Source organism: Oncorhynchus kisutch, linkage group LG16 (genome assembly GCF_002021735.2).
Source record: "Oncorhynchus kisutch isolate 150728-3 linkage group LG16, Okis_V2, whole genome shotgun sequence".
In the NCBI taxonomy this organism is placed as follows: domain Eukaryota; kingdom Metazoa; phylum Chordata; class Actinopteri; order Salmoniformes; family Salmonidae; genus Oncorhynchus; species Oncorhynchus kisutch.
Genome location: NC_034189.2, coordinates 49,160,029 through 49,176,860, shown reverse-complemented (window position 1 = coordinate 49,176,860; position 16,832 = coordinate 49,160,029). Strand labels below are relative to the sequence as shown.

The following is a 16,832-nucleotide window of genomic DNA, read 5'->3' as shown; positions in this document are numbered from 1 at the left end:
GGATGGGTTTGCCTGACCAGTTGTTAAGCCTACTCCGCCACCCGAAACCATTCATTACTTGATACATCGGGTCCATTTGAAACATACTTGACTAGAGTTTATGGTAACACTATCTAGGTGTCAATTCTCATTAATCAACCAAGACTGTATAAAAAAACGTTTGAAAGTTTGCTATCAATAGAGCCTGACCTTTGACCTGGTATTCTAGGAAACCAGGACACTAGCAGAGATTGCCAAGGCAGAGTTGGACGGCACAGTGCTGGGGAACCGACCTATCCGGATCCGCTTCGCCACGCACGGCTCTGCCCTCACGGTGCGGAACCTTTCCCCCGTGGTCTCCAACGAGCTTCTTGAGGAGGCCTTCTCCGAGTTCGGCCCCGTGGAAAGGGCTATCGTTGTGGTGGACGACCGAGGAAAGCCCACTGGGAAGGGCTTCGTGGAGTTTGCCAACAAACCTTGTGCTCGTAAAGCCCTGGATCGCTGTGCTGACGGGGCGCTGCTGCTCACCACGTAAGACAACCAACGACTGCATTTACTTAGTTACCTGGTTTACGAAATAACCCAAACGTGCCAAATCAATTCCAAGCAGTGTGAGTGATCACTCCCATCTCACCATGTTGTCTCCAGGTCTCCTCGGCCTGCCATTGTGGAACCCACCGAGCAGCTGGATGAAGAAGATGGACTCCCAGAGAAATTGCTTGTGAAATCTGTACACTACCACAAGTACGTTATACACACAATCTCCTATTGGGAGTTTTACTCTCTGTACCAGTCTTGACAACCGGAGTTCTTTATCAGAACCAGTATGAATTTGTTGATTTATTCACTTGCCTGTCGATGTGTGTGTGTGTGCACCGTTCCACTTTCCTCATGGTTTCCCTGCAGGTCTTAGTCCAGTCACTAACCCCTCTCCTCCCCATCTCCAGGGAGAGGGAGCACCCCCCGCGGTTTGCCCAGCCGGGGACATTTGAGTTTGAGTACTCGTCCCGCTGGAAGGCCCTGGACGAGATGGAAAAGCAGCAGAGAGACCAGGTTGAGCGCAACATCCGAGAGGCAAAGGAGAAGCTGGAGCAAGAGATGGAGGCCGCCAAGCACGAGCATCAGCTCATGATGATGAGACAAGGTACACACACTCAGAGGAACCTCTCTCTCACACACACACTGAGGAAGACGCTCACTTCTCAAGGACAAAGTTAACATGTTACCTTTTGTGTTGTGCGAATATTCAACATTAGCAGACATAGCCATAGGTCTACTTCAAGTGTTGTCAGAAACTGTCGCGTGTGAATACAAAAAAACATTAATACCAGGCCAACCCCGTTCTCTCAGACCTGATGTAATACCAAGCCAACCCCTCCTCTCAGACCTGATGTAATACCAAGCCAACCCCGTTCTCTCAGACCTGATGTAATTCCAAGCTAACCCCCTTCTCTCAGACCTGATGTAATACCAAGCCAACCCCGTTCTCTCAGACCTGATGTAATACCAAGCCAACCCCTCCTCTCAGACCTGATGTAATTCCAAGCCAACCCCTCCTCTCAGACCTGATGTAATACCAAGCCAACCCCTTTCTCTCAGACCTGATGTAATACCAAGCCAACCCCTCCTCTCAGACCTGATGTAATACCAAGCCAACCCCGTTCTCTCAGACCTGATGTAATTCCAAGCTAACCCCCTTCTCTCAGACCTGATGTAATACCAAGCCAACCCCGTTCTCTCAGACCTGATGTAATACCAAGCCAACCCCTCCTCTCAGACCTGATGTAATTCCAAGCCAACCCCTCCTCTCAGACCTGATGTAATACCAAGCCAACCCCTTTCTCTCAGACCTGATGTAATACCAAGCCAGCCCCTCCTCTCAGACCTGATGTAATACCAAGCCAACCCCTCCTCTCAGACCTGATGTAATACCAAGCCAACCCCTCCTCTCAGACCTGATGTAATACCAAGCCAACCCTTCCTCTCAGACCTGATGTAATACCAAGCCAACCCCTCCTCTCAGACCTGATGTAATTCCAAGCTAACCCCCTTCTCTCAGACCTGATGTAATACCAAGCCAACCCCTTTCTCTCAGACCTGATGTAATACCAAGCCAACCCCTCCTCTCAGACCTGATGTAATACCAAGCCAACCCCTTTCTCTCAGACCTGATGTAATACCAAGCCAACCCCTCCTCTCAGACCTGATGTAATACCAAGCCAACCCCTCCTCTCAGACCTGATGTAATACCAAGCCAACCCTTCCTCTCAGACCTGATGTAATACCAAGCCAACCCCTCCTCTCAGACCTGATGTAATTCCAAGCTAACCCCCTTCTCTCAGACCTGATGTAATACCAAGCCAACCCCTTTCTCTCAGACCTGATGTAATACCAAGCCAACCCCTCCTCTCAGACCTGATGTAATACCAAGCCAACCCCTCCTCTCAGACCTGATGTAATTCCAAGCTAACCCCCTTCTCTCAGACCTGATGTAATACCAAGCCAACCCCTTTCTCTCAGACCTGATGTAATACCAAGCCAACCCCTCTTCTCAGACCTGATGTAATTCCAAGCTAACCCCCTTCTCTCAGACCTGATGTAATACCAAGCCAACCCCTCCTCTCAGACCTGATGTAATTCCAAGCCAACCCCTCCTCTCAGACCTGATGTAATACCAAGCCAACCCCTCCTCTCAGACCTGATGTAATACCAAGCCAACCCCTCCTCTCAGACCTGATGTAATACCAAGCCAACCCTTCCTCTCAGACCTGATGTAATACCAAGCCAACCCCTCCTCTCAGACCTGATGTAATTCCAAGCTAACCCCCTTCTCTCAGACCTGATGTAATACCAAGCCAACCCCTTTCTCTCAGACCTGATGTAATACCAAGCCAACCCCTCCTCTCAGACCTGATGTAATACCAAGCCAACCCCTCCTCTCAGACCTGATGTAATTCCAAGCTAACCCCCTTCTCTCAGACCTGATGTAATACCAAGCCAACCCCTTTCTCTCAGACCTGATGTAATACCAAGCCAACCCCTCTTCTCAGACCTGATGTAATTCCAAGCTAACCCCCTTCTCTCAGACCTGATGTAATACCAAGCCAACCCCTCCTCTCAGACCTGATGTAATTCCAAGCCAACCCCTCCTCTCAGACCTGATGTAATACCAAGCCAACCCCTTTCTCTCAGACCTGATGTAATACCAAGCCAACCCCTTTCTCTCAGACCTGATGTAATACCAAGCCAACCCCTTTCTCTCAGACCTGATGTAATACCAAGCCAACCCCTTTCTCTCAGACCTGATGTAATACCAAGCCAACCCCTCCTCTCAGACCTGATGTAATACCAAGCCAACCCCCTTCTCTCAGACCTGATGTAATACCAAGCCAACCCCTTTCTCTCAGACCTGATGTAATACCAAGCCAACCCCTCTTCTCAGACCTGATGTAATTCCAAGCTAACCCCCTTCTCTCAGACCTGATGTAATACCAAGCCAACCCCTCCTCTCAGACCTGATGTAATTCCAAGCCAACCCCTTTCTCTCAGACCTGATGTAATACCAAGCCAACCCCTTTCTCTCAGACCTGATGTAATACCAAGCCAACCCCTTTCTCTCAGACCTGATGTAATACCAAGCCAACCCCTCCTCTCAGACCCGATGTAATTCCAAGCCAACCCCTCCTCTCAGACCTGATGTAATACCAAGCCAACCCCTTTCTCTCAGACCTGATGTAATACCAAGCCAACCCCTCCTCTCAGACCTGATGTAATACCAAGCCAACCCCTTTCTCTCAGACCTGATGTAATACCAAGCCAGCCCCTCCTCTCAGACCTGATGTAATACCAAGCCAGCCCCTCCTCTCAGACCTGATGTAATACCAAGCCAACCCCTCCTCTCAGACCTGATGTAATACCAAGCCAACCCCTCCTCTCAGACCTGATGTAATTCCAAGCCAACCCCTTTCTCTCAGACCTGATGTAATACCAAGCCAACCCATATTTCTCTCATCTTCTCTTTCTCAGACCTGATGAGGCGTCAAGAGGAGCTGAGACGTCTGGAGGAGCTTCGCAACCAGGAGCTGCAGAAACGCAAGAATATAGAGATGAGGTATGTGTGTGTACCTCCCACTCTATTTTCTACTCGTCACAAGGAGAGTCAGAAGTGAGTGTGTTAAACGTTCTCTCCTGTTTGTAGACATGAGGAGAGGCGTAGGCAGGAGGAGGAGATGATGCAGCGCCATCGAGAGCAGGAAGAGTTGAGACGCCAACCGGACAGCTTCAAGCCAAACTATGCGGACACTGTGAGTTCACCGGACAGACACACAAACATGCACACACAAAGGTCAGACCGGTTCAAGCCTAACTTCATGAAGAGTGTGAATACACTTGGAGAACACACACACAGCCAACATAGACATTCACATCAGTACAGTCAGTATCACTCATTTCTAGGTTTCTGAATACACAAACTATCACACTTTTTTCTTCTTCAATTCAGAGAAGCAGTGTTCACACACGTTCATTCACATGATTCTGCTGAGGGTCTGCGTTTTAGGGGTCCATCGATCATGTTGGGTGCTGAGAACAGATGCCTAACAGTCCTACCACTCTACGTCACACTGATGATGATCAAGCATACTAGGGACAGGCACGGTTAATTAAATACCCGGATATCCCACCGAATGTTAGTTTTCAATTACCTGAGTGTTAATTATTTTAGATACTTATTTATTTTGACCCATTTTAAAGATGAAAAATATTTGTCTATATTACGTCATCCTTGTGATATTTTTTTATCTACAAAGAAATACCAGGACGTTTGAAATTCTTAATTGAATTAAATTACAAATCTTTGAATGTAGTTTCTATAGCGGTGCGTTGAGCTACTGCTGGGTATTTAGGCCTCCAGGTTGCCCCGACTCGGTATGCCATTTCTCCCACTTCAAATAGCAATTACAGGCACTCCCTTGACAGAGTTTCCACTATACCTGACACAGATCAATGCAAAACACTCACCAGAAAACCTTTTTCGTAGCAGAATCAGTTCTATCGCGGCGAAAATCGGACTTCGTTCGCTGTTGCTGTTAGCCAAACTACCGGATGCGCAGTATCTCCTCTGTTTACCTCTGTCATGTGCATGTGCATTTTTCGACTATCCGGATATCTGGAAAATATAAGCGATGATATTATTTGAATGGTAAAATAATTTTGAATGCCCATTCCTAAAGCATCCCAGAATGCTGCCTTTTTCTTTTCAAATAGTGTCCCATATCACTATAGGAGCATATATTTTCTAGGTAACTACAGATGAACATAGTGTACCGTAGTCCTGTAAGTGAAAGTCTAATAAAAATGTATTTTGGGTTGGTCTAGTTTAGGGTAGCCTACTACCGATTTAGTGCTATTTCTTATCTAAGTAGCATGTCACAATACCAACAGGGCTTTAGGTTTGGTTTTGGTATCTTCCAAAGACTTTCGCTTGGAAGACGCAACCCTGATCTGAAATGGGCCTCAAGCCACTATTCATTCTCCTTCTTACGGGACTGATAGGTGTAAGCAGTGCAGCGATTGCTCAACCTAACCCTCCAATGTGCTTAGGGTAGCAGCTGACGGCCACCATCTTGTTTACACCCATCTGGTTTCTTCAGATCTGCTAAAACCAAAAGAGAAAGGCTGAGGGGTTTTCATATTGGTTCATCGTTGTTTTACTGTGGGTTTCAGGGTGTATTTTTCTCACCAAACTGATGTCTAGCAATTAGCAGCCCTTCTAAGCCGTGTATCCACAATGCTATCCTCACAGCCAGCGACATAAAACACAGTGTAGCTGTCCCACGTTATACATATATCATCAATTCAAATGTCTGTTGTATTTACCTGGGTTTTCAACACCTATTTTACTAAAGTAGTATGGGAGAGGGACACCTGCTTGAACAAAATACTGCTCTATCTCTGTTGAGTTGTCTGAAGTAATTTAGATCCTGTAACCGACAGCTTGGCTTTCTTGTGGGAACGTTAAGAGGGGAGAGGCTAATGATTGACAGACCCTATGCTCATTTGTGATGCTTGAGTGTGTTCCAGATGAGAGTAACTTCACTTCCAGAGAGAGTCCTCAGAATAGTTAGTTTTTCCATGAAGGCGATAGGGTAACTTGAATGTCAATCTGTTAAAATGTTAATGGCATGTCTAGAAATGGCCACTGTGCAAATGCTGTGTCCTTTGGTATCTTTATCTATTCACTTGACAAAAACACACAGGCAAAGAGTTGAGGAATCTGTCATCGGCTTTTTTGGGGTGGATAAGACTGTGATCATGGGTTGGGAAACATACTGACACTCTCAGGAAACATGTGTTTATCTACCTAGCCCTTAGTGCACTTCTATTACTGCATGCCTGTGGATGTGATGTGTCTTATGATGTTGCTGCATAATAACTTTTCTTCTCTGTTTCTATTGTGTGTTGAGAGGCCGTAGAGAAAGAGGACCGGCTGGAAATATCGTACAAAGCACCCTCTGCTGTTACACACTTTTTTGTCTCCCTCCTTACATTTTAGTAATTTAGCAGACGCTCTCATCCAGAGCGACTTAGTTAGTGCATTCATTGTAAGAAAGCTAGGTGAGACAACCACATATCAGTTGTAGTAAGTACATTTTTCCTCAATTAAAGTAGTGATCAGCAATGTCAGTGCTAGTAGGAAAAGACGAGTGCAAGTTTAAAAAATCAAATGATGCTCCATCCCCTAACTTAATGTGCTATCGACCGAGGAATGAAAACCAAAAGGGGTGGTTGAATAGAAGTCCATAAGACAAAGCTGAACTACAACTTAAAAGTCAGAAGTGTCTGGCAATAATAGAACATTTAAAGATCTATCAATTGGGCGCCACTTTGTATTCAATGTGTCACGTCATCCAGAGTGCCAAAGTTGTGCTCGTGTAAAACATACACAGGATTACAGTATATGTAGGCCTACTATTATTAGTGGCACTAGCAACAGTCTTCGCTTTAAATATTGTATTTAAAAAAAACAGACTTGTGGTTATTATGTAGCACGCTACTCCTCTAACACTTTTTCAGATAGAAATACCATTCAAATGTAAAAATGTGTAGACTGGTCTGGATTAAGTTGCTTGCATACAGGTTTTTTCATAGCATATATACCAATTTACTCCCCACTTTTCTCCCCAATTTTGATCTTGTCTCATCGCTGCAACTCCCCAACGGGCTCCGGAGGCGAAGGTCGAGTCATGCGTCGTCTGAAACATGACCTGCCAAACCGCGCTTCTTAACCCCCAACAGCTTAATCCGGAAGCCAGGCGCACCAGTGTGTTGGAGGAAACATCGTTCACCTGACGACCGAGGTCAGCCTGCAGGCGCCCGGCCCGCCACAAGTAGTCGCTAGAGCGTGAATAGCCAAATGAAGTTCCCCCGGTCAAACACTCCCCCTAACCCGGACGACGCTGGGCCAATTGTGCGCCGCCCTATGGGATTTCCGATCACGACCGGTTATGTGATACAGCCCGGGATCAAACCAGGGTCTGTAGTGACACCTCTAGCACTACGATGCTGCGCCACTCGGGAAGCCCTGCATATATACTTTTTAAATTATTCAACTTCTTGTCCTTAAAAACTTTGTAAAACAAGGTGACTTTTTACACATCAGCTACTTGAACACTTTCCTAACATTTTAGACAAAACGTAGAGGATATGAAATATTGGTCTTCTCTGCTATTCAAATCTGAAATTGGGAACGGAATTATCTTCTAACAATCAAACTATACAGCTGTTTTAGGAACCGCATCAACTATTATCTCTTCAATTTTACAAACTTTTGACCACTTTCATAAAGACTTTGTGTATGAAATCTTCAGTCTGCTTTTCAAATCTGAAATCAGAACAGTAAAATCAAATTATAACACTTACTCTAGCTAACCTATGGCCTACCTATCTAAAACAGTCACTACTGCTACTAGTACTTCTGGGCTACTTACTACTACCTAGTCTCCCACCGAAGGCTACTATTCACTATTTATAAATCAGACGCCCTCTACTACACCAGACTTAAATTTAACACTAACAAACTTCTAAACTTCCACCACTAGGTGTAACATATTCATCACCCCTAATTATAGCCTACAACTTTTCTAATTCCTTATGAGTAAAAATGTTGTAGTCTGAGTGTATTTACTGTATTTGTGATGAAATATGTGATTTAACTCCCCCCACACGCCAAAGTAATAAGGTTTTTATAGTTGTCTATCATAGTATGGGCTTTGGTAGTATGGGCTTATCAGACTAGATATTTTATCATTTAACTTTGGCTATAATTCTTCACTTAAGTAAAACTACCACAAAAATACTTTCAATGACCTAAAGCAAGTCCCACAATTTTTGATAATTACCTTCTAGTTGCTTTTTATGACAAAAAAATGTAATAAAAATGTTTTGTAGTAGTGCATACTGTACTTTAGGGAGTATTTATCCATAAACATTTGTGTGGAAATTGTTCCAGGCAAAAGACCTATATCAGATATTCTGATCAATACTCTAGATTTAATTCCAACAAATACTGTATATTTAGTTTTGTTTCTCATTTAACAGTTCTCATTCTTTTTCCTTTAAAGTTTTGTGCATTTAATTAACTCAACATTATAGATGACAAACTTTTGTAATACTGTCACGTCATGTTAATTAACGTGACATTTTAATATCCCTTACTGCACTTACCTCTGTACTCAACAGAGACGAGAGAGAGAGTGTGTGTGAGAATTTGTTGCCGTGTGTGTTTGTCTGTGATTTTGAATTTGTTTCTGTGTGTGTACTTAAACTACTTAATGAGCTTGTCTTGAGCGAGTGTTGTGTGCAAGTATGTGTGATGGAAGTGTTCGATCTTCAATGTGTAACATTTGCATTGTATTCCGGGTAAGTATATTCAGGTGGAGCTGTAACTATATAACTAGAACACAATTTGTCCCACTACAGATGAGTGAATGCAACCGGTGAAGGATTTTGTTTTTAGTGTCCATCCCTCATTAACTATTTAAATGTAACATGATTAGAAATATAGTATATTAATATGTAATATATGTACTATTTACCCATGTTTACTTTGTTTTAGCTGGCCAGTTTAAAATTCACAGGAAACTCAGATTTCACAACATATCTTAAGACATTTTGGACCAGGAGGTGTATTCTGTGGTTCTGCAATGTTTAGAATGTTGCTGGTAGAAATGCAATGTGTAGAGCTGACACTGTTCCCTATTACACGTTACAGAGCATGTCTGTTCTAAACAATGCTTTTCTATCTGTAACGCGTCTGACTTTCACACTATAACGTAGCACACAGGACTATACTGTATGTGTATCATATTTGTATGATGGTGTGAGTGAGCGAGTTAGGAGGATGTTGAGTGTACTTGCATATTATTTGTGTCTGTGCGAGTGTTTTTTTGGGGGGGGGGGGGGGGGTTGAGTTGAGTGATAATGTTGTGTACTTACAGGTGTGTGTGAGAGAGAGAGCGAGTGGGGGCATGTTTATTGCATGTCCTTTAGGATAATACATTTTATGTGAGTGTGTGTGTGAGGGGAGGTCAGTGTTGATAATGTGTACAGCTTCATTTGTGCGTTTGTGTAGCGTACATATATATTTGTGTGTACTAATGTTTAGGTTGTCTGAACATCAATGTGTGGAGGGGATTTGGGGATTTATCTACTTCTCTATCTTTTCTCTTGCATATTTATCAGTAACCCTTATTCCTCTATTAGGCTGAAATGACCACAACAAGGTCACTTCAGTGTTTGATCAACTTTGGACTAAATCCATGTTATATTTTGGCTTGGCCCACATTAAGTTATATGCTCATCGCATACAGACCGATATTGGCCTTTTTAGATGGACCTTGAGAATCCATACTGGACACATAGGTAACTTGTTAAGCAAACCTAGGAACTCAGATTATCATTCCGTATGTGCTCCTCTCACTAAATTCTTACATATCCAATACAGTATCATTCCACACACAGCTTTTGTAACTCCTCCTTCAGGACTTTTTCTATCACAGTTGGGAGAACATTATTAACCTTATTCCCTGGCTGTTGCTTATACAGTGAGGCAAAAAAGTATTTAGTCAGCCACCAATTGTGCAAGTTCTCCCACTTTAAAAAGATGAGAGAGGCCTGTAATTTTCATCATGGGTACACTTCAACTATGACAGACAAAATGAGAGAGAAAAAATTCCAGAAAATCACATTGTTGGATTTTTAATGAGTTTATTTGCAAATTATGGTGGAAAATAAGTATTTGGTCAATAACAAAAGTTTATCTCAATACTTTGTTATATACCCTTTGTTGGCAATGACAGAGGTCAAACGTTTTCTGTAAGTCTTCACAAGGTTTTCACACACTTGCTGGTATTTTGGCCCATTCCTCCATGCAGATCTCCTCTAGAGCAGTGATGTTTTGGGGCTGTTGCTGGGCACAACGGACTTTCAACTCCCTCCAAAGATTTTCTATGGGGTTGAGATCTGGAGACTGGCTAGGCCACTCCAGGACCTTGAAATGCTTCTTACAAAGCCACTCCTTCGTTGCCCGGGCAGTGTGTTTGGGATCATTGTCATGCTGAAAGACCCAGCCACGTTTCATCTTCAATGCCCTTGCTGATGGAAGGAGGTTTTCTCTCAAAATCTCACGATACATGCCCCCATTCATTCTTTCCTTTACACGGATCAGTCGTCCTGGTCCCTTTGCAGAAAAACAGCCCCAAAGCATGATGTTTCCACCCCATGCTTCACAGTAGGTATGGTGTTCTTTGGATGCAACTCAGCATTCTTTGTCCTCCAAACACGACAAGTTGAGTTTTTACCAAAAAGTTCTATTTTGGTTTCATCTGACCATATGACATTCTCCCAATCTTCTTCTGGATCATCCAAATGCTCTCTAGCAAACTTCAGATGGGCCTGGACATGTACTGGCTTAAGCAGGGGGACACGTCTGGCACTGCATGATTTGAGTCCCTAGCGTAGTGTGTTACTGATGGTAGGCTTTGTTACTTTGGTCTCAGATTTTTGCTCACCGTTCTTGTGATCATTTTGACCCCACGGGGTGAGGTCTTGCGTGGAGCCCCAGATCAAGGGAGATTATCAGTGGTCTTGTATGTCTTCCATTTCCTAATAATTGCTCCCACAGTTGATTTCTTTAAACCAAGCTGCTTCCCTATTGCAGATTCAGTCTTCCCAGCCTGGTGCAGTTCTACAATTTTGTTTCTGGTGTCCTTTGACAGCTCTTTGGTCTTGGCCATAGTGGAGTTTGGAGTGTGACTGTTTGAGGTTGTGGACAGGTGTCTTTTATACTGATAACAAGTTCAAACAGGTGCCGTTAATACATGTAACAAGTGGAGGACAGAGGAGCCTCTTAAAGAAGAAGTTACAGGTCTTTGAGAGACAGAAATCTTGCTTGTTTCTAGGTGACCAAATACTTATTTTCCACCATCATTTGCAAATCAATTAATTAACAATCCTACAATGTGATTTTCTGGAATTTTTTTCTTCTCATTTTGTCTGTCATAGTTGAAGTGTACCTATGATTAAAATTACAGGCCTCTCTTATCTTTTTAAGTGGGAGAACTTGCGCAATTGGTGGCTGACTAAATACTTTTTTGCCCCACTGTATATCTGTGTGAGTGTTGTGATGTGTGAGGAATCATCCTACACATGTCCTAATGGTCCTAGTAGTTATTGTCCACAAGGTTTACGGGTGCACCACTCTTCTTCACTTCTTCCAGAGAGAACAGGAAATGAGAATGGGTGAACTGGGCCCTCGTGGAGCCATTAATATGGGAGGTAGGGTCATAACGATGACTCAGCACTGACTGGTCCATAAACAACCATAAACTACCCCCTCCCCCTTTCGGTGTCTACAGATCTAAAGGAACTGGGAAGGTGTTGGCCATATGGCTAGGTTTGTGAAATTCTGGTAACTTTCTCAATTCCCAGGGACTGGAAAGCCTGGGAATTTGAGGAAGGTTACTGGAGTTTTGCCGCCCCCGCCATAAGGCAGAAGTTCCCCCTAAGAAGGCTAGGTGGAGCCTCCGCCATATTGTGTGCACCTGGCTAGTTCCTTCAGGTCGGCAGACATTAAAGGGCTCGGAGCAGGGCTAAAGATATATTGTGAGGCTCTGAACGGGATGGGCTGTGTGAGGCTCATGGTGGCTCCTTCACCACTTCATCATTGTAACCCGGGGCTGCACATCACCTACATACTGTGTGTACTGAAGTACTAATACTACTGGGGGAAATATGCTCATGTGCCGTAGTCCGAGAACATGCTAATTATGTTTTTGTGTCACTGATTAGATATGTGAGTGAGAGTGACTAGGGTGTAAGTGTGTTTTGGGGGATTGTGAGACTGAAATAATCGTGGAGGGGTTAAAGTTATCGATCACTTTGCAGTGAGCGATAACTTTAACCCCTCCACGATTATTTCAGTATATATATAGATATGTATGACTAAATGGTGTAACTCAGTTTTAATACATGTACAAAACTATCCTCTTTCCTGACAAGAAATGATGGCCATGCCTTTTCTATTTTCATGAAAAAGGAGTTTTGCAGTCGAACTGAAATTGACTTAAATTTCAGTCATGGTATTTCTTTAGTTTTTACCCCTGATTTGTGTGGCGAAACTGAGTACATCAATTCGTAGAAAGTCACATTTACCTTTTTTTAGTGTGAATTTTACATGATGACTTCACTACTTATGATCTTTTCGTTATCAGGTCATTTATTTAGTCAACTGGTTGAAGGAAACCATTGTTTTCTTTAGTCCTTAATGTTTTATGTAACTTCACTTTTGCCCGTTCTACAGACCTACTTATTTAATGTGCCACACATGTGGAAGGTTACCTGATTCGAACAATAGATGAGGCCCAAACTGAATAAACATTTCTAGCTTGAGTGTTTTTAGCAAACATTTTGTATCAGCAGTAGCCACCAGTCCCAACACTTGGTAAACGTTCTTATCTACAAGCTGAGAATAAACCTATCCCTTTGTTTGTATTTACATTTGATGTGTGTGTATGTTTACTACTTACAAACATAATGGCGTGCGTTGTTCAATGAGATGGTGGATTTTTTTTATTTGGGGGGGGGTTTGCAGTATCATTTCTGTGTACATATACCATCTAGGAAATAGTTGATCATCTTTTCATTTCCAGCAGTGTGGGTGGGTGGGGTCAATTCATAACTAATACAGCTGTCTCATTTAGTACCTAGAAAGTGAACTCTTTACTCGTGTTTCCATTGGTAGTTGATGCAACATTTTCTATCTTCTTAATAAAAAAAATGTATTTATTAAATGACTTGTCATCCTACTGATGATTGGACAGTGTTCTCAAAGACCTGTGTCATATGGCTGTGAATGGGGATTTGGGTCCGGGGTTGAGTATCTGGCAACGGTGATGTGCAGTCACGGTTTTTAACCTAGAAGCAGAACTGGGTGATGGCGTTCTTTCGCCTGAAATCGGAAATTCATCCAGACTATCTGAGGGCCTCTCACAGCTTGTCCCACATTGCTATTTTACTGTAATGGAACTCTTGCTCTGTTGATTGAATGGTATGATACACTGCTCCTGTTCCCAATGACCTGTAAATAGTCTGTTGTAGGCATCTATCTGCTAATGTTGGTTTTTGGTTGTTCAGCTTATATATTAATACAACTTGACCAATTTTAAGTCATAGCCTAATGATTACAGGTGCTGTAGACTGTTAACCTGCCATATGAAATCATCAACAAATGATGTATGTTATTAAAAGGGTTTTATATATATATATATACACTAAACAAAAAATAAATGTAACATGCTAAAATTTCAAATATTTAACTGAGTTACAGTTCATAGAAGGAAATCAGTCAATTGAAAAATTCATCAGGCCCCCAGCTCATGTAACATGGGACCAACATTTTACATGTTGCATTTAATTTTTGGTTCAGTGAATATATCGATATGGATATCTCACCACAGACGAACAAAATTTGATATGTTTTCAATTGTGTACCATCGGGCTCAATATTGACTTATTTTTCCCTATCAAACTAGGAAACAAAAATTTGACACCTACATAATTGGCATTGCTTGTGTGACCAACAACCAACGTTAGCTAGCTCTGTCAGCCCTGAGAGATTTTTACACCACTCTACAACAACAAACAGTGCACACGGGGTGTGATGGGTGGGGTTTACTTCCAGTGTGACCAAACGATGCTACGTTGTTTTGCGTGTAGATGGGTTTAACCCCGCCTCTGTTGCCGGGGCCAGTGTAAACCAGGGACCCCCTCAAATGATGGGCATAGGCATGAGCGGAAGGGCCGGAGCCATGGGCCCCGAGGGAACTCCAAACATGGGCGCACCAAACATGATGCCAGACAATGGAGCCATGGTAATGTATGCGCTAAGATGGGCGCTTACTCAACCTCTTTTCAATTTCTCTCAATAACTCGCTCTCCTTAACCTGCTCAACCCTTGGTGTTGAATAGAAACTGCAGTGTATTGTTTTAACCAGTGGTGAGAGGAGATGCCAGAGGCTATTTAGATGCTGCTTATGGATATTACATTCCAAGGTGTTTTGCCAGTGACTTTGATTTTAATAGTTTATGGTACAGATATCTCATCCAGCTGGTCTTTTCTGGCATCTTTTCCCCTACCATTGTGATATCTTTAATCGTGATATCATAGTATCCCGTGGTGGTGATTAGCAAATTGAGGTTAATAATAACATTTACTCCCCTGACTTCACTGTTCACATCATGAGGTTAGGAAAGGGATTCTCATAGCTTATATCAGCTCTGCACCCATAACTAATGGACTGATTCCTCTCTCCCTCTTCTGACTCTGCCCGGAACTCCTCTGCTTGCCTACTTTGACGTTCGGAACGCCTTCTCATTGCCTCGCCAAAACGAACATTGTTATTGAATATCCCTCCCATCTGATTCTTCTGCATCTGGACTTCTCATAATATCTCCACCAACCCTATCCCTTTATATTGTAGCTGCGCAACGATAGGTTCCCCCAGGGGGCTCCTAATCAGATTGGTTCGTCCCCTATGAGTGGCCGTCCAGGTGTCGAGTCCCCTCAGCAGCAACAGGCAGTGGGGGCAGGGCTTATGGGGGCAGGGCCTGGACCTGCAGTGGGGGGGCCAGCAGGCTTCGGGAGGGGAATCCCTGTTGTGGGAAACTATGAAGGGCCTAACAACAAACGTCGCAGATACTGATTGTGTTATGTTTACATTTTTTCAACGGTGTACCCCAAGGCTCAATATTTGGATCTCTTGCTTTTCCTTTCTCATTATGTAAAATAACTGATTTCTTTTCTCGTCAAATGTTTTGTTTTTGTTCTTTTAATTTGGGCTGATTATTTCCCTCAGCTTCTTCATGTGTCCCGAATGTTGACTGAGGGAAAAAAAAATATATATATATAATTATATCACAAGCCAGGCCCAATGTTGATGCAAAAACACAAATCTTCAATGTTGGCCACCAAAGGCCAATATCAACTGCGATGTATCTTGATGTAGTCAGGTCTGTAGATGGCTTATAAACTTCTGTATGGTGTCTTTTCTTGCTTTTTGCTATCAGTATCCTATCCTCCTGTTATTGTTGTTTTCAGTAGTTCCTAGTAACAATAAGTGAAGACCTGCATTGCCTCTGCAATGGTTAGCTTACTTTGATTTCCTCCCGTCCATGGAATGTATTTCCGGTACATTGCATCCTGTAGTAGTTGTTTGACTAACTGCAATAAAACTGTGAAATGCCATTTTGTGAATACTAAGTTGATTGAAGTAAAAAAAAATATATATATTTTGTAGCCAACCTAGATATTTTTAGATTTTCTCACCCTCATCCTTGTTTCAAGTATTGTGAACTCAAACTAATCTCTTAATTTTTCAGACCAGAGAGCCAAAATGATGTCCGTGTAAAACATACACAGCCTTATGTTGTCACCCAGAGTCACATTTGTTTAGCTATAGCACACAATATTTTACAAAGCTAGGTTTTAAAGGACCATCGAGTTTTTAGCCTGCTTCGTGTTTCTTTTTTGCCAAGGAAAATCTTGTATCGTATTATTGCGATACTGGTATCGGTACAACACTATTGGGTGTATTGATCCTCAAGCAGGCAGAATACCCATATCGGATACTCTGATCAATACACTGGAGTTTAATTTGAACCAATAGGCAACTCAACATTTTATTAGTAATTTCTCATTCTTTTTCTGTATATTTAAAGTTTCTTGTATTTTAATTAACTCAACATTATAGACAAACTTTTGTAATATCATGTTAATTAACATGACATTTGAATATCCCATACTCGTGCACTTACCTCTGTACTCGAGCAAGAGAATTTGTGTTGCCGTGTGTGTGAAGAATCATGTGCTTGTCTTGAGTGAGTGTTGTGTGCGAGCATGTGTGAGGAAAGTCTTTGTGTAACAACATTTGCATTATATTTCAGGTAAGTATATTCAGGTGGAGCTGTAACTACACTACATGCCAAGTATGTGGACACCTCATCGAACATCTCATTCCAAAATCATGGGCATTTAATATGGAGTTGGTCCCCCTTTGTTACCATAACAGCTTCTAGGAAGGCTTTCCACTAGATTTTGGAACATTGCTGTGGGGACTTGCATCCATTCAGCCATGAGCATTTGTGAGGTGGGTCACTGATATTGGGCGATTAGGCCTGGCTCGCAGTCGGCGTTCCAATTCATCCCAAGGTGTTTGATGGGGTTGAGGTCAGGGCTCTGCAGGCCTGTCAAGTTCTTCACATCGATCTCGACAAACCATTTATGTATGGACCTCGCT

General features: G+C 42.8%; 1 protein-coding gene across 3 annotated transcripts in view; it reads left to right on the top strand.

Annotated features, from left to right (window-relative positions):
- LOC109883374 (paraspeckle component 1-like) overlaps window positions 1–16,832 on the top strand; it is a 35,864-nt gene that overhangs the window by 719 nt on the left and 18,313 nt on the right. Inside the window, exons 2-9 of one of the 3 annotated variants that reach the window (XM_031792774.1) lie at window positions 209–510; window positions 628–723; window positions 927–1,123; window positions 4,006–4,090; window positions 4,178–4,283; window positions 11,757–11,814; window positions 14,254–14,408; window positions 15,018–15,781. In XM_031792774.1, coding sequence (XP_031648634.1) covers window positions 209–510; window positions 628–723; window positions 927–1,123; window positions 4,006–4,090; window positions 4,178–4,283; window positions 11,757–11,814; window positions 14,254–14,408; window positions 15,018–15,239 — 1,221 coding nt within the window. In that variant the 3' untranslated portion in view covers window positions 15,240–15,781. Of the gene's footprint in view, window positions 1–208; window positions 511–627; window positions 724–926; window positions 1,124–4,005; window positions 4,091–4,177; window positions 4,284–11,756; window positions 11,815–14,253; window positions 14,409–15,017; window positions 15,782–16,832 lie in introns of those variants that run through there. The other 2 variants (XR_004203471.1, XM_031792775.1) reach the window with 2 other exon arrangements.